Genomic DNA, 20,424 nt, shown 5'->3' with positions numbered 1-20,424 from the left:
ATATGTGATGAGTACTCCGTAATACATTTGTAGAGAAAATGTACCTCGCATTTGCCAATTGCCATAATATAGCAAGTAAAACCAAAACTCAGCTGCTATTTTATCATTATAAGAACCATACAGTGTTCAATGACTATCTCAAAAATGGTCAGTGTATCGTCAATTCGTCATTCCTCATTCCAATCAACCCCAAAATAGATTGGAATAATACAGCTTCAAGATACATTAATTATAGGTGATACAAGTATATATAACCTTATTGACACAATTCTAAAATGGCCAGTACTAGAAATTTCTTAATCGAATCCTAGAAGCTCTATCCTGATATAGAAGGGCACCAATACCATAGCCTAGTGCCAAAACTTTGTCAGACTCTGAATGTGCCCAAAAAAATAAGAAAGGCTCATTGTTTATACAGCAATATGTGATCTGCCCTGAGGTTGCTCTCCTACAAGCCAAAGCTAACCTAATTGTATTGCTGAGGATCTTCTTTACTTTGGATAAGTGGAACACCATCATCCCTCCAAATTATCCGGTCTTCACATAATGCTGCAACTACATCCACATATAATTGATGCTCCTGTTAAAAAAAAAAAAAAAAAAAAAAAAAAAAAAAAAAAAAAAAAAAAAAAAAAAAAAAAAAAGGATTTTGCATAAGATATAAAACAGATTTATTTGAGCAGTACATATTCTTCAGATGAAATCAAGAGACTTGAAAATCGATTATGCAGGTTCATAGCTGTAGATGCAAACTTTGGTAATTTGGATGTAATCACTCGCAATTACACAGCATTACCCTTCTTGCAGACTAATTGTGTAACAAAGTCCCTCAAGTTAACGTTACCTCATGCAGAACCCGAGCTGCCAACTCCTCTGGAGTGTCAAAAGCACACACAGGCACAACTCGCTGGGCAAGGATCCGGCCAGTGTCATATTCCTCGTCAACAAAATGGATAGTAGGACCAGAGTATCTGGACAAGAAAAGAGTATTCAAGAAGACTATTGTAAGCTTAAAGTCAAACTTCTAAGATGAATAAAACACTTGCACTTCCATTTAGAGCTATGCTAAAAAACAACTGGCTAAAATCAAGCCGCGATGATTTACTATTGCCACATATCTGGGTAATGTATAGACATTGTGAACCAAACATAATCAAGGGCAAATTTAATGTAGAAATCAAGGGATAAAATGTATTGTCTTGACACAACCATTTCACATCACACATCTAAATTTTAGTAAATGGACCATTCTCATCAACTTTTGATATATTTGAGCACCCATCCAAAAAAACAGCATTGGCATTGAAAGTTTATAGAGTACAGCAGTACAGGCAGCTGTCTTGAAATTTTGAAAACACATGATCAGATTCCACTTTCTTTCACGATGATCTAATGTGTGATTTGAATGTGCTAAAAACCAACAACTGCAATTACACTTTGCAATATAAGTAATATAAATCACAAGTAACCTACAATATAATTCCGAACAGCAATATTACCTTGCTCCAGAAGCAATAACTGCTTTATGAACCTTGAGCCCATAATAGCCTTTCCCACCAAAAGCTGGTAGAAGTGAAGGATGTATATTTAGTATACGCTTAGGAAAATGTTGAACCAATTCAACTGGTATAAGCTTTAAATATCCAGCAAGAAGTATGAAGTCCACTTCAAGTTCCCTGCATAACACTCAAAAACTGATTCACCAAGTACATTCACAAAGAAACAAGATCTTCAAACCAAAATTCTATTGCGGAAATAGCCTCATAAACGTGGATGGGGCACATCAAGTATCTTACATTCAAAGTCAGAATTAATATGGCATGAACCATTTGGGAAAAGTAACATCAAAAGTTATAGGTGGACTTATAGTGGCCAGATTTATTAAATTTTGAAAGCAAATTTGGTGATCTTGTCAGAGGTATTCTAGACATTTTCAGAAGCCTTAATATAGCTAAATACTCTTAAGATAAAAAATTTGACCTCAAAGTGGATGATCAAAGTATCAAACACACACACACACACACACACACACACACACACACACACATGGAATTACATCAATAATGGAGTACAAGTAAGCATACCCAATTTGAATGTAAATGTTTTAGAAGTATTATGCTACATCTTTTCTAGTCTCTTCAGAGACAACTGATAATACATCTTTTCCTTCTCTTTTTTTAATCACTTTGCGTTTATGTTCTACACAATTTACTTGATTTCATTTTTGGTTCTTTCCACAGTACCCCTCTTTCCCCATTTATTTGCACATTTCCATACTCTCTCGCTCACTTTATCTTACATCCAACCACTCACCTTTTTACACTCTCGCTTACATTTTACAACTAATTTTTTGTGAAAAAAATCCATAATTTTGAACTAAAAGTGAACTGTCCAAAAAGACACATTTTAGAACTAGAGTAGAGATACATAATGGGGGAATTTACAAAAACCTTGGGAGAGAGGGATGGGTGTAGAGATATTTGCAGGCCGAGCCTCCTGATTGTCGAAGCTTTGATTATTAGCATCTTGGGCATCAATACTTAGTGATGACAATATATGGTCCATTTTAAGTGTTAAATTTTATGGAGTGGGAGAATGAGTTTGCACCAGCAGAGTATGTGATTGCAAAATGTAGTTTTTTACATTGAGTCAATCCTTCTTTTTCAAATGTTTATTGTATGAGATATTGGCATGAAGAATAAACACTTCAAACGCTTGGTTGGTCTGGCACTAGCACTAAAATGTGTCTTTTGGGGGAAAAGACATAAGGGGCTGTTTGCTATGGGGTAAACAATGCTCGTGTCTACCTTTTATGTTATTTAGTTTATTTTCTACCATTTCTATATTCCCTTTTGTAGTTTCGGCTCAACCCATAGTTCCCTCTTTTTTAGTTGCTCTACTTTGATTTTTGCAGTTTTTACATACCCTACTTTGACCATACATTTCACTACTATATAAAATACAAATGTAATTATGTATGTGACTCAATATACTTTTAAAATATCAACTTTTTACGTGTTTTACTAAAATACAGCTGTAAAGTCAAAGTTGTACATTGTCACACTTAAAAGTCAAAGTGGAAGAACTAAAAATATGGAGGAGGTACATATACATGTTTATTAAGAAAGCTGAAAAAAAAACAAGTTTTATGCAACAAGAAATAAACTTTACACGACTCTTGGTTAAGGAATCACTTGAATTAGGAAGAGAATAATGATCCCTGGTAGTAAAACAAATAAAGTGTTATCAAGAAACTAACCTAAGTGTAGTTACAAGGTCACTGGATAAGAATTGTTGTGGTTCTTCTTTTGTTCTTGGAAACAAAACAACTGGAATACCATTTTCTTTTGCATAGGCTGCACCTCCACAGCCTGTCATTCACACACAGTGCATCCCAAAGCTAGTTATTTATAACCAAATCAAATGATAAAATTTTCAAAGCTTTCTGAATGAGTAAGCTAGCAAGTAGTTAGTGATAAAATAGCTACACATCAAGAAAATATGAAACACATTATATGGAAGCATGAACACTAATGTTAAACAGAATTCTACACTTCTTAAGAGGTAAATAGTATTTATATGAAACACATAAATACAAAAAATATAGATCAGAAAAGGGTGTGAGTGAACTCTGGGGAAAAAAGATCTTCTACAGGAGTTGATATTCTTGTCAATGCAAAAATAAAAGATGTGATATTTTACCTCCTTTGTTGGTAACCAACACAACTACATCTCCAATTACTGAACCATTGAGTGTTGCTTCATGAATTGCCTTGAAATTAGAACCTCCACCGGACACAAAAACTGCCAACCTTTTCCTGCTAGGCTTCGAACTGCGTTGTGCTAAATTGTCAGAAATATCTTCTACTTTACGGGAGCTGACTGAACATAAGAATTGTCTTCTACTAGTCCTAATTCTACAAGTTGATAAACCATATTTTTGATCGGCTGGCATAGAACTCCATTTGGTTGGTTGAAGAAAACAAGGGATTGCTGTATCAGACAACGAGCCTTGAAAGTCCTTGAAAGATGGCACAAAAGCACTTGTTGAAAGTCTTGTAAGCAAACTTTGAGCACCCATCAACTCTTAAAATGTGGAATGTATTTCTTGCAACTGTAGAGAGTCAAAAGAGAACTGATGGACAAGAAAAGTTGAATTCATAAGGCACTACGTAGTTAAGCATTCAATGAGACCAAAATGATCTCGTAGATGTTTGTATGAAAATGTGTGTATAAATATTGATTACAGCAACTCATCCATCTGTACACCATTCAACCAGGGTAGCTTACCACATAACTAAGGAGACAATGAAGTTTCAAGTCTTAGGCCGCTTAGCATTACTAAAAGGTGTGAGCGGAAAGCAATACGAGTAATATTAAGTGATGATTCTAAATTGTCTAATAAAGGGGCCTAACCAATATTGCCAATATGTGCCAGTGTAAGTGCTCTAAATAGCTAGTATAAAAAAGAGGGGCAAATATGTTAATCCCATTAACCCTTGCTCATTTTCTTCATTCTTCCTCGTGACCAGGAGTGTAATCTAGCTAATTAAAACCCGAGTTCAACGTAATCAAGTTTAATCAAGCTTACAACAGATGCCCCATTATTATTGTTGTGTTGCTACCTGCTGCTTCAGTTTTGCCTTATTCTTTATCCTCTTTTCATTTCTTTTAACACCCCATCATCATCAATCAAACAAATAATAATTCAAGACCAAACACAACACCACCAACACCACAAATTTCAACTCAGTACGAAAATTAAATTACAACACAATAGAAAAATTACAAATGTTCTGGCATTATGTTGGAACCAATTTACAATTGCATTAAGACTTAAATTGAAGAACAATTCAAATGCTCGTCAACTAACAACGTTATACATAAGAAATTATGTTGATAGATATACACTAAACCTCTAATTCAAGCTTTAAAAATACAGAAGAGAGTAGATTACTAAGCAAGCAGCGAAGCAGATTACTGCGTATGGTTGCTTCATTTCATAGAGAGTAGAGAAGAGAGAAAACGATAAACCCTAAATTGTGAAATTAAAATTCGATTAAAAAAAAAAAAAAAAAGAAAAGTTTACCTCAGAAGCCGCTTCAATGGAGGAGAAAAAGCTCAGAACTTCAGAACCCCTTCAATGGAATAATACCAACGAAATTATTGAAACGGAATAATACAACATTTTTTTTTTTTTTTTAGTAAAAGCCGTCAGTTTATTATTGAAATGAGCTGAAGTGAACTGAACTAAATTGTTTATGAGAGAAGGAATTTGAAAGTGAGGTTTGGTTGTTTTCAACAAAAAAAAAAAAATTACAAACAGGTTTCATATCGCCAATAATTTTTTAAAATTAGTTTTTTTGGACAAAAAAATTGTTTTAAAAGAGGTTTTTTCCAGACAAATTAAAGTTAAATTTAATAAGTGAATAGTGAAAAAAGTATAACGTCTCATTTATTTTGGGACGAAGGGAGTACTTTGTATAAGTTTATGACGACTCCACTCCATTAGATATTTGTACTAAGACACTTCATTTTTCAAAAGAGTAATGCACTTAGAAACGAAACAAGAAATGAGGGTCGGCTCAATTGTCAGGTGGTGAATTGATCGAACTTCATAGACTGCGGTAACAAATAAAGAAATGCCCTTCATGCTCCTAATATAATTTTACAAGGGTAATGGTTCATTTTTTTTAAGAGTAAAGGTAATTTGAGGTCATTGAAGTTTAATGTCAAAATTAAAGTTGCACTTAGGTTGCCAAGTGTTGCTCAAGTTTCAAAGTTGCAATTAAAGCACTTAAGTTGGCTTAGAGCATGTACAACGGTGAGTCAGTACCCTCCTCAGAACTATCTCTCACTTTTTTTGAGTTAGCTTACCATTGAAATATCTGACTCATTACTTACTCACAATATGAGGTAGCAACGTCTGAAGCGGCACTGAGTATGAGCGTGAGTTGCTGACTTTCTAAACCAAAGAATCTGATTTTTTTTAGGTCCAATTATCACATGACACTTGTCATGAATATTGCAAGTTGTGTTTGATGTTTGCTATTTGTGTTTGATGTTTGCTGTAGAATGCAACGGCTATATTAATTTTTAACAGTTAGTATTGCTATAATGCTCCAACGGTAGTTTCTCATTTCATTTAAACATATTTCCAAAAAATAATTTCACCAAACGGTATAATTATAATTTTATCTATAAATAGAGCCTAATATTGATATAGTTTCTCACCCTTAAAATTTCACTCTTCTTTTTTTCATTATAAAAATAATTTGTGATTATGGATCTTAATTACGGAAGTGGTTCCTCTCAAAATTAGATAAAAAAATTGTTTCAATTTACATACATAAGTGATTATTAATATTGTACTATTTATAATGACTATTAATATTGCACTAAAGAATGTCTAACTTTTTTTAATTAATTATGTAAGTTCAAAAATTACAAATAAATAATAGAGATTAATACATGTTTTAAAAAATATAAAATAAAACAAGATTGAGAAAGAGAAAATGATGGGGTAGTTAGGAGAGAGAATGGTGAGTAACCTCACCATTGTAGATAAATAAATAAGGTGACTCACACTAGTAGCTTATGATAGTGGAAGGTGAGGTGGAAGATGATTTGGAAAATAAATAAATAAAAAAGATAGTTGAAAGTGAGGTGGATAATGGTGAGTAACCTCACCAATGCTCATGCTCTTAGAGCACCCACAATGGTGAGGTGGCTCACAACTTTCTCTTCCCTACTTTTCCCTCTCCACATCATATTCCACTATCTTGAGTCACTCTCTTGAGTCACTCCCTTATTTTTCCTACAATGGTGAGTAACCTCACTATTCTCTCTCCTACTTTTATCAATAGCCCACCATGTTTTCTCTTTCCTACCAATGGAGTTTATGTTTAATTATTCTTCTAATAAACATATTAGTCGAACTAATGACATCTATAAGTTCTTGAATTTGTCATTAATTTAGTTTATGTAATAATTATTTGTACTAATTATCAAAATATTCATAATAATGACATGATTAATTTAAATATTATTAAAAAAATATTAAAGACTTAACTATTATTACTCTTCAAATAACAATATCGCATTTAATTCATAGATGGAATTGAAAAGAGGTTTCATAACACGGGAAAACATTACAATGAAAAATAATATTACATAAGAAAATAATTATCCGACTACTTGATATCGTCATTCATTACCAAAACGAATCCATACGTGCTCAACCAAGTCTTTTTTCAATGACACATGAGTCTCCCTGTCTTGGACATTATTTCTGTTTGCCATGTAACCCGCTAAACTGAGATTACCTAGTCGTCCTTCTCTCACAGTGAATGGTTGGTTAATATCTTGGTTTGAAGATCCAGCTATATTTTGAGGTTGATCAGTGACAAATTCGGATGCATCGTAATGCAAATAGTTTTCTCGCTCATCTTCAACAATCATATTGTGCATGATAATGTATGCCATTATAATTTTCCATAGGATTTCTATCGACCATGCAAGAGCTGGTTGCCGTATTATTGCGAATCGATCTTGTAACACTCCGAAGGCACGTTCAACATCTTTGCGATAACTTTCTTGCTTCCTCATAAATAATCTTTGCTTAGCGGTTTGTGGAAGCTTGATGGCTGGGATAAATGCTGCCCATTTTGGATATATACCATCTGTAAGGTAGTATCCCATATTGTATCTATTTCTATTCACAATAAAACTCACCTTTGGGGCTCGACCTTCACAAATATCATCGAACATTGGCGACCGTTGGAGGACATTAATATCATTCAGTGAACCAGGTGTGCCAAAAAAAAGCATGACATATCCACAAGTCTTTGAAAGCAACAGCTTCCAAAATTATGGTCGCAGTTTTACTTCTTCCTTGGTACATTCCTTTCCATGCTCGTGGACAATTTTTCCACTCCCAATGCATGCAGTCAATGCTCCCCAACATGCCGGGGAATCCACGAACATCACTTTCATGAAGAAGTCGCTCTACATCTGCGGGTGTTTCCCTCCTCAGGTACTCTTGTCCAAATTTAGAGATAACCCCTTAAACAAAGTGTTGGAGACAATCTCTTGCTGTACTTGTCGCGATTTTAAGGTATTTATCAACTGCATCGGCTGTTGTACCATAAGCCAACATCCTCATTGCCGCAGTGCATTTTTGGAAAGCGGAAGCACCAAGTCTTCCAGTGGCATCAGGCCTTTGTCGAAAGTATTCGTTACTTTCGCTTAGCTCCTCAACAATGCGCGTGAAAACATGTTTACGCATGCAAAATCTTCGACAAAACATAACGCCATTATAAAGTGGTTTGGGACTGAAGTAGTCGTTATATAACCGTGTATCAGCATCCTCACGATCTCTTGGTACGTATCACCTTTGCTTCTCAGGACCGGGAGTGAATGAGACCTAAAAAGTAGAGGTGACAAGGGGGACAACAGCTGAATTGATCGCTTCCTCAATTAATTCCTCTTCCTTACGCCTCTGAGTAATTGATTCGTGCCACTCAACATAGTCGTTCACCATATAATCGAAAATACCAGAACTTGATGAACTAGATGAATTTGAATCAGAATTCATTTATTTTTGGTATATATGGTAAGAGTAGTGTTTAGAGTGAGACTGTTTTTGTGAGGAATGGTATTTTTGTTTGTGTGTTGAACTACAAAGTGAAAAGGCCTTATATAGAAATTTGTAAATGATTTAAAAATACTTATATATGATATAATGTATGGGCACAAAACTGTAGAAGATGAGATTTCTGATAAGGTTTGCAGATTTCCATTCAATTACAAAACAATGCATGTATTGGCACACAACTCTAGATGATGAGATTTCTGATGATGTATCCAGATTTCTATCCAATTAGCAATTATTATATAGGCACGCAACTCTAGAAGATGAGCTTTCTGATAAGGTTTGCAGATTTTCATCCAATTGCAAACCAATGTTTGTGCACACATCTCTAGAAGACAACTGTAAAATCATACCAAATGAACAACAACATAAATTAAGGCAAACGTTGAAGAAGCTTAAACTAACTTAAAATAATATCAAACTAACAACATAAATAACTAGCCTAAAAGGTGGCTGAACTCCTCTTTCAATTTCCGAAACAATTGTTGGTTGTCTTCAGAGAGGTTTGGTTTTGCAAGTAGAACACTAAATAACTTGAACCTCTTTTCCTCCTCTTTCCTCTGTCTCTTGATGACATCTCGCTCCTTTTGATAATCCAACATTTGTTGCGCTACATCAGCTCGCTTCTCATCAACACTTTTGTATTGCTCCTTCATCACATTCATCTCTGATAGGGCTTGAGTAAACGAATCTAAACTATTAATTCCAGAACTAGCTACAGGTTACCTTTTCTTTTTGCCTTTTTCACCCCATCTGGACGTCCACGCCTACCTACTTCCGTTGGAGTATCTGGTTCTGATCTTTTAGAGCTATCACTTTCACTGGTATTCGGCACTTGCTTGTTTGTTGGCCTCCATTTATCAGATTTTCTCAACACTTCCCATATACTGATTAAAGTGAATCGGGCTCCGTTACATGATGCACTATACATTTCGTGAGCTTCAGTCATGACATTGTAAGTTTTGATACCACTTGCATTTCTACGTTGTGCCGCAGCATAGCACCCAGCCCATAGGTTCACATCTTTGTTTATTCTACCCCAACGACCTTTCATAGCTCTCAAGGTTCTGGGGCGGATAGTGGAAGGATTGTCTTCCTTGGCTTGCTCATACAACTCATATATGGATTTCCACATCATAGCCAAACTCTGATCAGTTGCTGTATCCGGATCTTCAATCGCACATTCTATCCAAGCTGAGACAAGTGCATCGTCTTCTTGTGCACCCCACTTTGCATTTGACGAGGTGGTGTTGCTATCTTGCGGATCTTCACCATCAACGTCATCATGGTCATTTTCATCATCATTGGCATTTCTTTCAGAAGGAGTTTTGTTACTACTTCCATCTCCCCCGGGAGTTGTTGGACTATTCTCCACTTGGTTTCCAACGTGTTGAGACATTGGGAACAATAAACCAGAAGAAAATTTTTGGGGAATTTGATTCATAAATTGTTGTTGGAATTGGTTAGGAAACTGTTGTTGAAACTGGTTAGGAAACTGCTGATTAAGATTTATTACTGGTCGGTTAGGAATGTTATAATATAACATTCTTTGAACATTTGGATTAGCGAGACCATTTGGATCAAAGTGGAGATTAGCTTGAAAATTTGGAGAATTGAAATTAATTTGGTAATTTGGGTTATTTGGGTTATGTGGGGAGTAGAAATTATTTCCTTGATTATTAGGAATATTGGGATCCATAATTAGGAATAATATTATTTTTTTGGGTTTAGATAATATATAACTTAGCTTTTGTGGGTTAGTAGAGGGATGATAAAAAATGTAAGTGTGAATAACATTGGCATATTGGTCTCTTTATATAGGCAAAAATATAAAAAAGCCGTTGGTAAATTTTTTTTATTTTTTAAATTCATAGCAAATTTTTTTTTATTATTATTATTTTTTATTACCGTTGAAAGTTTTTTAAGAAACAAAAATCAATTAAAAATACATTCCCCAACAGCTATAAAATTAAGGGCTGAAATTGAACCAACACTCTATAAAGTGGGACACATGGCATAAAACGACTGGGTCGCGTCCTATCTGACGCACGTCAGAATTTCAGAATTTTTTTTTAAAATCAAAACGGTACCGTTTTAAACAACACTATGGCAAAAAAAAATGAAACGCAGCTTCAGATTTTATGTGGACCGAGGCAATATGTGACCCGCCAGAGAGGGCATCCCCATCAAATGGGATACCCATGAGTCACCTCCTACAATGGTGAGGTAGCTCAAATGGAGGAGAGAGAGAGAGTTGTGGGGAGGGTGCTCCCCACCGTAGTGGCTGCTCTGATAACTTTATTAATAAATAAATAAAATCCCTTATACGTAACAACTTCTTTGTGTTATCCGTCCAAAAAAAATAGCTTGTGTTATACCAACAACATTGTCTCTTTCATTCAAATAAATAAATAAATAACAACATTGTCTATTTTATATACGGAATAAGTGTTACAGGTTGACCGGCACATAGTGATAGTTTTAGGTAATGTAATAAGTGGGATTAATAGTTTATTAAAAAGTAATGAATGTGAGAGGAAAGATATAATAAAAAAGTAGTAGTGGATTTGAGTGGGGACCATAAGAGGAGAGAGATATAATATTTAAATGTAGCTTTTTGCCAAAAAAATAAAGTGTAACACTTATTAAAACACAGAGGGGTAATAAAGATGGCTCTACCTGTAAAAAAAAAAAAGATAATTACCTGTAAAAAAAAAAAGATAACTGCCTGTCAAAAAAAAAAAAAAAAAGAAGATAACTCTAGGCCGTGTCAAGTCGTGCCTGCCCGACCCATGCCTCGGTCCACAAGTTTCGTGTTATGCCGTGACGGGGTGAAATTTTCAAAAGGTTGGCCCGTGTACGGCCCAGGCCCACGTGCCATCGCGCCAGGCCGTGCCGAGCTTACGTGCTTATTGCATTAATTTTAGCATGCTTTGTCGTGCCGGGTTCGGTCGTGTTGTGCCTTATCGTACTACTCTCATATAAAGGCGACCAAGGCTCGGCCTACACGCACAGTACTATGCCTTGCCGTGTTTTTTTTGTGCCCATGTCGTGCCATGCTTTTTTCGTGTTGGACTGTGCCGGGCTTCAGGCTGACCCAGTGCCATCTGTACTCTATAATGTAATGATGAGTCAAGAATTCGACACTAAACTCTAGACCTCATCAATGATCATGGGCAAGATTTGGCTAAGGCTAAATATGTGGCCTAGGTTTCAAACCATTTTCAGGTTAGGTTAAAATTTTAACTAAAAATAATTATTAAGTTGCCCGAATCCAAAACTTTTTATCATAAAAATATCAAGTCAATTTGAGCCCAAACTTCGAGACCAAAAATTTGGTCCAAACCCGCCATTTGCCGGGCTAAGGTATACGGTTGTAATGGAGATTCCACTGTCAATCTGTCTCCCTATCTACTGACAACAATAAAATTTAAATTCATAGTAAGAAGAAACTCTCCACAGAATCATACATGAGATTTTCACCTCATACGACACTGGATTCCTTGGTCTTAATAATGTTAATTTTAAGGTTTTAAAATGAGTATTTACCCCTCCTTAAAGAGATAGTTATCGAAATAGAGCGAGGGGCAAATTCATTGATATTTATTATTGAAAAAGAGGAAAACACTAGTAAAGATACTTCAAAGTTTAAGGGCCTAGACTAAACACATACTTATTCTTTGTGAAAAAAAAAAATCTACAAGTTTGTACCTTAAACCCACAACTTATGTCTGATAGAGCCATAGCAAACCTTTTGGTATCAATTATCAAATTAACGATTAACATGAGAAACGATCCTTGACAAAACCCCACACTTGGTGTAAAAACCAAGTTCCTCTAAACCCATATCATGACGATTTTGGCATGCAAGAGTTTCACAAAGGATGAACCATTAAATCCAAACTCATACCACCTTATTAGCCAAAGATCCCTAGTCACTTACCACCACTCTTGTCAATCAAATCATCGAATCGAAAGGCAACTTTTGGCATGCAAGAGTTTCACAAAAGATGAACCATTAATTACTTGAACAGGATAACTATACTAGAATAAGAATTTCATTATCCTTAAGCTACATCATTCTAACTCCTACAAAAGCCAAAAGTTTTACCTACTATCATACTTAGAGAAAAATTGATACTACAACTTTCTGAATCTGTGTTATGACATGTGATTAATGTCACAAATGGCCACTGTAAACCAATTGGTCCTGCTTTAAAATCTCTACATTCATAACAAAGACCATATGTATACGGAGTTCAGAAGGCAAATCCAAGTACAAATAAACATACGAAGTATCAGTAGGAGTGTTTTGATCTCTAAACAGTGATGACCTCTGGTAAACTCTCAGGAGGTGCACCACTGCTACCATTGAGGACCATAACATTTCCGTCAGAATCAACATCTACAATCACTGAATCGCCCTCTTTGATTTCTCTTGAAAGCATCTTCTCAGCCATGCTGTCCTCCAGAAGTCTCATTATGGCTCTTCTCAGTGGCCTAGCACCGTAGCTAGGGTTGTAGCCTTCATCCACCACCCTATCTCTGAATCTCTCTGTTACTTGAAGCTCAATTTCCTTGTTCTTCAGCCTCTCAAATACTTCCTTCAACATAATATCGGCAATCTCCTTGACCTCCAGCTTTGTAAGTTGCCTAAACACAATCATCTCATCTAATCTGTTCAAGAACTCAGGCCTGAAGTACTGTTTCAGCTCCTCAGTGACAAGGCTCTTGATTCGGTTGTAACTGCTGTCCTTCTCGTCATAGTCTAGGTCAAAACCTATCCTGCGCCCACCCTTTTCGATTACACTGCTTCCAACATTCGATGTCATGATCAGGAGTGTGTTTTTAAAGTCGACGGTCCTTCCCTTGCTGTCTGTCAGCCTGCCATCTTCAAGGATTTGCAACATCATGTTGAAGACGTCAGGATGAGCCTTCTCAATTTCATCAAAAAGCACGACTGTGTAAGGGCGGCGTCTAACAGCCTCAGTAAGCTGGCCACCCTCAGTGTAACCCACATAACCAGGGGGTGAACCAATAAGTTTGGATACAGTGTGCCTTTCCATGAACTCACTCATATCAAGCCGTATCATGGCTTCTTCAGAACCGAAGTAGTAAGCAGCCAAAGCTTTTGCAAGTTCGGACTTTCCAACACCAGTTGGCCCTGAGAAGATGAAGCTTGCAATTGGACGGTTGGGGTTCTTAAGGCCTACACGAGCACGACGGATGGCACGGCTTATGGCTTTAACGGCTTCATCTTGACCAATAACTCTAGTATGAAGTGTTTCCTCCATCTTGAGAAGACGGTCAGATTCATCTGTAGATACTTTCTCAACTGGAATACCAGTCCAGGAAGAGACTATGTGCTGAATATCAGTTTCTGTGACAGTAGGACCAACATCCCCAGCTTCTGTCTCTGCCTTGCTCATTTCCTTGTTCTTTTCTATAAGAGCATTAATTTGGGCCTTGAGGTCCATTTCTCTGTCACGCAACTCACCAGCCTACACATAATCATTGCACATGGTTAATACTTGATATGAGCGTGAAAATGGAAGTGCAAAGAAGGTAAGAACATACTAGTACAAAATTTTAGTCAGTTGCTAAGTTTCACTGCTGAGCATACTTTGAAAGTGGCAATAAGAAGAAAAATAAAAGAATAAAGAGCTTCCAATAATCTCTGAACAAAAAAATTAAAGCAAGAATCTACATCAATCATCAACAATATACATGTTTAAAAGACAAGCTTATAAGAAGGGGTTCTAAGAATCCATGCATCTATGAGCACCGAAAGCCCATCAGGTAGATATTACAGCATACTGATCTGGAAATTTAAAAAAAAAAAGCCAAAAAAGGCTATAAAATTGCTTCAGTATAGGAGGTCAAATTGATGAATAATTTTTACGGAGTAATTATGCCAAAACTGTAGTAGAAACATCTTAGCTGTTTACTTTACAAAAATTTATAACCATATTGTCATTCCTTTATTGAGATCTTCTGGTCCCACCTCTGAAATTCAATTCATGCTCTCTTATTTTTTTCCATGGGATGCACTAAATTCAAAATCCAAAGGGATCAAATACAAACCTGCTGAATCAGTATAATACCACATACAAGTTTACAATAAGGCAGCATACCTTTTCAAAGTCTTGGCCTCGAACAGCTTCATTCTTCTCTTTCGTGAGCTGCCTAAGTTCTTTCTCAAGCTCTCTAGCTTCTTCAGGGAGCTGCAGAAATCAGAAATTATTAAACTAGAGGAAATCAGAAACCATAAAAATTGAAGAATGCAAAACTAGCAAAAATTTACCTGTGCATGGCGCAACCGAACTCGGGAGCCTGCTTCATCAATAAGGTCAATAGCTTTATCCGGAAGGAAACGGTCACTGCAACATATTGAGGAATATGAGAATATCAGTATCGTGATTATGATTAGCCCAAGTACTTATGTGATTATGGTCATCATTTACCAGCTAAACTTCATTACTTGGGCTAAACCTATATGATTAGCCCAACATTGAAGACACAAATATGCCTCGTATATGATGTTTTGCAAACTGACATTCAAGAACCCAATGCAATGTCCAATGAAGTATAATAGGGGAAATATGAGACATGCGCAACTTTAGTAAAAGCCGTAAATTTAATTACAAATTAGCATCCCTATGATTCATGAAAATTTACAGTAGAAACACCAGAAGACAAACCTGATATACTGGTATGACAGTTGTGCTGCAGCCACCAGTGCTTCATCCGTGTACCGGAGTTTGTGATGAATCTCATAGCGTTCACGCAGCCCCTTCAATATCTGTATAGTTTCATCTACAGTTGGCTCGGGCACTTTAACAGGCTGAAACCTTCTTTCCAATGCTGGGTCTTTCTCAATGTGCTTTCTGTATTCATCAAGGGTGGTAGCTCCAATACACTACAAACAAACACAAAAAAAAAAACGACCTAAGAATCCCCAACTATTACATATGGATCAATCTATGCTCAAGTGCCAGCACATTGACAGCAAACTGAAAGTCTTAACTCACCTGTAATTCACCCCTTGCAAGAGCAGGCTTCAAGATGTTTGCAGCATCAATGGCTCCTTCTGCTGCCCCGGCTCCAATCAAAGTATGTACTTCATCAATAAAAAGAATTATTTCATCACTTTGTTTTATTTCCTCCATCAACTTCTTCAATCTTTCTTCAAACTCTCCACGATATTTAGTTCCAGCAACCAGAAGACCCATATCAAGAGTTATAACCTGGTGTCAATTATATGGAACAAGAAAATATTAATATCAACATATTTTGCAGTAGGGATATGTAGATCATGAGTATATTTTAGCCTTGTAGGCATGCAGCAACACATTATAGTAAATATGAGCATACAAATTTTGATATACCTTCTTTCCCTCAATTGTTTCTGGAACATCACCATTAGCAATCCTTTGAGCAAGGCCCTCTGCTATTGCTGTTTTACCAACACCGGGCTCACCAATAAGACAAGGATTGTTTTTTGTTCGCCTACCCAGAATTTGGGTAACTCGTTCAATCTGTGGCTGTCTTCCAACGACAGGATCCAATTTTCCCTGTGAAAATAAATTAATTCAGCATAATGCTTCTCAGCTGAAGCTGAACTACTGATGGATGAGACATTGTGCATATTCCTTCTCAAAGCATGTTTCAGTGGGTAAAGGATATAGTATAAGACCTACCTCTTCGGCCAACTTTGTCAAGTTTGTTCCATACTCCTCCAAGGTTGGCATCTTGTTCCCTGTAGTGCCCCCTCCAACACCTGCACCAACAGCTTCTGTGTTTTCACCCACCATACGAATAACCTATTGATTCCCAGGTTAGATTTTACAGCGTTAAATAGGCTAATATAGTTCGCAGAAAAACATCAACCACCAAAAAAAGAGCTTTTATTCTAACCTGAGTACGAATGTTACTAGGATCAGCACCCAGGTTCTCTAAAACCCGAGCAGCTACACCCTCACCCTCACGAAGAAGACCCAGAAGCAAGTGCTCAGATCCAATGTAGTTGTGGCCTATCACAGTTTTAAAACCATGTAAGAATCAAACACTGAACAATACCATGTGTCTATTGTGCAGAGCTAATCAAAGCAGTAATGTAATTTTAATGTTTCTTTTCAGTGGGTAGCTTAGCTGAACAGCAGGCTTAGGATCAAGCATCCACAAATCACAATCTTTAGGCCAGATATAATGTGGTCATCACAACAAAAAGATATGCACCATTTAACCAATCAAAGACATCTTGCAGGGCTTACATGTTATTACCAAATAGGCAATTAGGCATGGATTCATTACACTAAGCAATGATGACTTTTGCATACATCATGTTATAATAAGGATAAAGACCTGCACACATGTATATCCTACCTCACAAAAGATATGAATTCCATGTGATCTACTGATGAAATTATGAACTTGTTAAGAGGAAGAGAGTAAGATTAGAAAGCATGCCTAACAAGAAGATAAGATTCACATGAAAAATTAGCAATCCATCCTGTAATTAGTACACTACAGAACAACAGTCTTCAGTTGGAAGCTTAAGGCCCCCATTGACTTACCAAGTTGACGGGCTTCCTCCAATGAAAGCTCCAAAACACGCTTGGCACGAGGAGTAAATGGAATTTCAACAGCAACAAATCCGCTGCCCCTTCCAATTATCTTCTCAACTTCTACACGAGCATCCTTCAGATTAATTCCCATGGACTTCAGAACCTTAGCAGCAATTCCAGTGCCTTCACCGATAAGACCCAGCAAAATCTGCTCAGTGCCAACAAAGTTGTGACCTAGCCGTCTCGCCTCTTCTTGAGCAAGCATAATAACTTTAATTGCTTTCTCAGTAAAACGTTCAAACATAGCTCTAACTACACCCCGGCTGGCTGTCCCTTTACGTACAGAGAGCACGGCTCTCATCTTGGAATAGAAACATTCACTAGTAGTACCCAAAGTATCTAAAGCATTTCCTCCACGCAACCCTGAGAAACTTCGCACTCTATATCCAGGGGCTTGAAGGCTGGCCATCATCTTCACAGCCTTCTTACCCTTACCAGATCTTTGAAATTGGCCATTTAACGCAAATGAAGCAGGGATGTTAGTTGATTGAATTAATGCCCCAGCCATGATTTCCACCAGAAATCTGCATTCGATGAGAGTACTTGGTAAGCAAAAATATACTATATGGAATATACTATATGAAATCATGAAAAGAAGAAAGTCATTAACAAACAGAAATACACTATATGGAATCATGAAAACCATTCTTAAACGACTGTCACAACAATTGAAAGAGCAATTGAACTTAAAAACTACACACATAAAAAAGATAAGATAATACAATTTGAAACCAATGAAACGTTATGTAACAAGATAACACAAATCAAAAATCAAAAATCAAAAATCAATCATCACTACCTTACCAACCATACAAAGATAAGATTCCACAATTCGAAACCACGGAAACATTATGTAATAAGATAACACAGTTCGAAACTCAATCATCACACCCGAACCAAACAAACATCTTAAATTAGATACTGGATAGATATCATAATTCTTACACTAACTCAATCATTCACAGAAGCTTTCACTAACTAAAACTTATCCAAATAACAATAACTTTCAAGATTTACATGTTTAATATGCCTCTCAATCATTCGCCAATAAAATCAAAATCCATGCCCAAAACAACCCCAGATTATAACTTCATTTTGAGAAAATAATTGGCATGAATTATACTACGAAATGGGAATCCACAGAAATAAATTAATAAAAATTAAAAAAAACAAGAAAATGAAAAAATAAAAACCCAGAAAACCGACATCTACAATTGCAATAACACAATTAAACAAACTAATAAGATAAACCCATTTCATATTACACACCCAGAAAGAGATCCCAGAAAGGATTAGACAAACAAATGATAACAGAAAGAAATTAAGCAGAAATTCACAAAACCCTAACTTACAAAAACAAAACTAAAGCACCCCAACAATAAACAATACCAATTAAAGATAATAAAAAAGTAAAAAGAAAAGTGTAGAAGTTGCAGAAAAGTTTACCAGAAGAAAAATGGAGGAGAGAGAAAGTGAGAGAAGAGAGGATGAAATGGTGGGTGAGAGAAAGAGAAGAAGATGAAGAGACTTTTCCTTCCAGCTGAGAGGAAGGAACGGCTGAGATGAGGTTGTGCGCAAGGAAGAGATGTGTAGAGTGAGAAGTGGATAATATATTGTGGTCTATGATAATTGGGGCGGTGTGTACATAATTATACCACGATATTATCTTCGTTTCTCAATACATGTAATACTTCGTATTAAATAAGTTTTTCTAGAATAATACATTGAGATTAAATCAGTAAATTATGTCTTATTTTAGTGATTAAGATGAATAGAAAAATATTAAAATGTACATTGTTATATCACGTTATTTTCTTTGTTTCTCAATACATGTAATATTTTACAGAAACACGTTAGTCAATATACTCTATATTACATAAACAAATACGAGTAATGTCTTATCTTAGTGATTAAGATGAATAGATTGTTTACAATAGGTAACATGGTTCAATTTGAGATTGACGTAATGATAATTACATTAATTAAACTTTTTCTATATATTAGAAATACTAAAAGTGGTTAAAATTAGTACAAAAATAATGTAAAAAAAAAAAAAATCAAAATGATGTTTTATTGAGAGATGGAGGTAGCCTTGTTTATTTTTATTTTGTTAATTATCATTGCTTCTTAATCTTAACTTGTACAACTTCCAGTTGTTTGTTCATTGTTTATAATGTATACAAGTTTGATTTTGCTTTTTTGATGTTTTTTTTGTATTTTTGTGATTTTTTCAAGCATGGTCTAGGAATATCTTTGTTGTTTTTTGTTAAAATGGCCTGCTTGATTGGTGTGAATTTCGTTGGTGTTTTCCAAAGGTTTTGATTACGTTACGTACGTACAACTAACAAAGAAGTTTTGCTGATTTCCAATTAATTTGGAAATTGGATGAGTTAGGTTATATATCGATCTTTTATGTACTTAAAGATAACTAACTTATTTTGATGGTTTTTGAAACCAAGTAAAATTTGTACGTAGTGGTAATAAAGATCTTGTTTTATTCATCTTATTCTATGAAAAATAAACCTTAATTAGGAAATTCAGCTAAGATAAGTTTTTAAAAAAAATAATTATAATGAATAATAAGGACTACCAAATTCAATTATTTACACTTAAAATAAGTTTAATGAATTTAAATAAATTGTAAAAATAAGTTAAGTTTAATTCAAATTAGTGAAATATTATTGGTAAAGAGAATGAACCCTTACGTTAAGTGGGCAGTATTGATCCACTCATAATGATATACTTTAAGATCATTCAAACAACTTTAGCATTGGCTCATGTCCAATTTAGATTTGGTAGAATTGGTTGTGGTAAGTAAGATGGTCATTTAACTTGTATTTTTTTTAACACCTAGAGAACAAACATAAATGGAATGAACTGCAAAAGTTAATCATTGGTCGAATGGACATATGAGCTCTATCATGAGAAAAACACACAAAATAAAAAATATAACTTCCCTTTGATGTGGATTTCTTGAATCCGACTAATGTGAATGTCCCTTAAAGTTTCTACTTGATTCAGATTGATAAAATTAAATCATCACTGTAGATTTCAATCAAGGAAAGATGTCATGACAAAGTCCAATTTAAACATAGGCCAATGAGTCTATGCGTAATGCTAAAACCGTTGAATTTTAATCATAGA

At 35.5% G+C, this 20,424-nt stretch overlaps 3 protein-coding genes across 4 annotated transcripts; all 3 read right to left on the bottom strand.

Moving 5' to 3' along the window:
* Positions 1-69: 69 nt before the first annotated feature.
* On the bottom strand, positions 70-5,183 carry LOC145568603 (phosphoribosylglycinamide formyltransferase, chloroplastic-like). 2 transcript variants are annotated; one of them, XM_081628034.1, is made up of 6 exons: positions 5,090-5,183; positions 3,703-4,114; positions 3,260-3,371; positions 1,500-1,676; positions 845-971; positions 70-580 (listed from the first exon to the last, which is right to left on the bottom strand). In XM_081628034.1, the coding sequence occupies exons 2-6, from the start codon at positions 4,079-4,081 to the stop codon at positions 467-469; spliced, it is 909 nt and encodes a 302-aa protein (XP_081484160.1). In that variant the 5' UTR covers positions 4,082-4,114; positions 5,090-5,183; the 3' UTR covers positions 70-466. The 2 variants fall into 2 exon arrangements, with proteins under 2 accessions (XP_081484160.1, XP_081484159.1); XM_081628033.1 differs by having other exon boundaries at positions 3,703-4,135; positions 5,090-5,166.
* Positions 5,184-7,206: 2,023 nt separating this feature from the next.
* On the bottom strand, positions 7,207-7,701 carry LOC145566311 (uncharacterized). The gene has a single exon (XM_081625769.1). The coding sequence runs from the start codon at positions 7,699-7,701 to the stop codon at positions 7,207-7,209; it is 495 nt and encodes a 164-aa protein (XP_081481895.1).
* A 5,074-nt stretch (positions 7,702-12,775) lies between these two features.
* LOC145567402 (ATP-dependent Clp protease ATP-binding subunit ClpA homolog CD4B, chloroplastic) lies at positions 12,776-18,888 on the bottom strand. The gene is made up of 10 exons (XM_081626672.1): positions 18,727-18,888; positions 17,230-17,804; positions 16,571-16,686; positions 16,354-16,476; positions 16,042-16,227; positions 15,685-15,900; positions 15,355-15,572; positions 14,958-15,033; positions 14,788-14,877; positions 12,776-14,154 (listed from the first exon to the last, which is right to left on the bottom strand). The coding sequence occupies exons 2-10, from the start codon at positions 17,786-17,788 to the stop codon at positions 12,973-12,975; spliced, it is 2,766 nt and encodes a 921-aa protein (XP_081482798.1). The 5' UTR covers positions 17,789-17,804; positions 18,727-18,888; the 3' UTR covers positions 12,776-12,972.
* Between the last annotated feature and the right edge of the window lie 1,536 nt (positions 18,889-20,424).

Source organism: Chenopodium album, chromosome 11 (assembly GCF_948465745.1).
Source record: "Chenopodium album chromosome 11, dcCheAlbu1.1, whole genome shotgun sequence".
Taxonomy (NCBI): Eukaryota; Viridiplantae; Streptophyta; class Magnoliopsida; order Caryophyllales; family Amaranthaceae; genus Chenopodium; species Chenopodium album.
The sequence above is the reverse complement of the archived record's forward strand: the minus strand, read 5'-3'. Positions and strand labels throughout refer to the sequence as shown.

Coding starts and splice junctions, on each gene's coding strand:
- LOC145568603 (XM_081628034.1), bottom strand. CDS start 4,081: ATGGGTGCTCAAAGTTTGCTTACAAGACTTTCAACAAGTGCTTTTGTG. Junction 3,372..3,702: donor GTTGGTTACCAACAAAGGAG/GTAAAATATCAC, acceptor TGTGAATGACAG/GCTGTGGAGGTGCAGCCTAT. Junction 1,677..3,259: donor GACCTTGTAACTACACTTAG/GTTAGTTTCTTG, acceptor AGTGTTATGCAG/GGAACTTGAAGTGGACTTCA.
- LOC145566311 (XM_081625769.1), bottom strand. CDS start 7,701: ATGGGATACTACCTTACAGATGGTATATATCCAAAATGGGCAGCATTT.
- LOC145567402 (XM_081626672.1), bottom strand. CDS start 17,788: ATGGCTGGGGCATTAATTCAATCAACTAACATCCCTGCTTCATTTGCG. Junction 16,228..16,353: donor TGACAAAGTTGGCCGAAGAG/GTAGGTCTTATA, acceptor TTATTTTCACAG/GGAAAATTGGATCCTGTCGT. Junction 15,573..15,684: donor TTGCAAGGGGTGAATTACAG/GTGAGTTAAGAC, acceptor GTTTGTTTGTAG/TGTATTGGAGCTACCACCCT.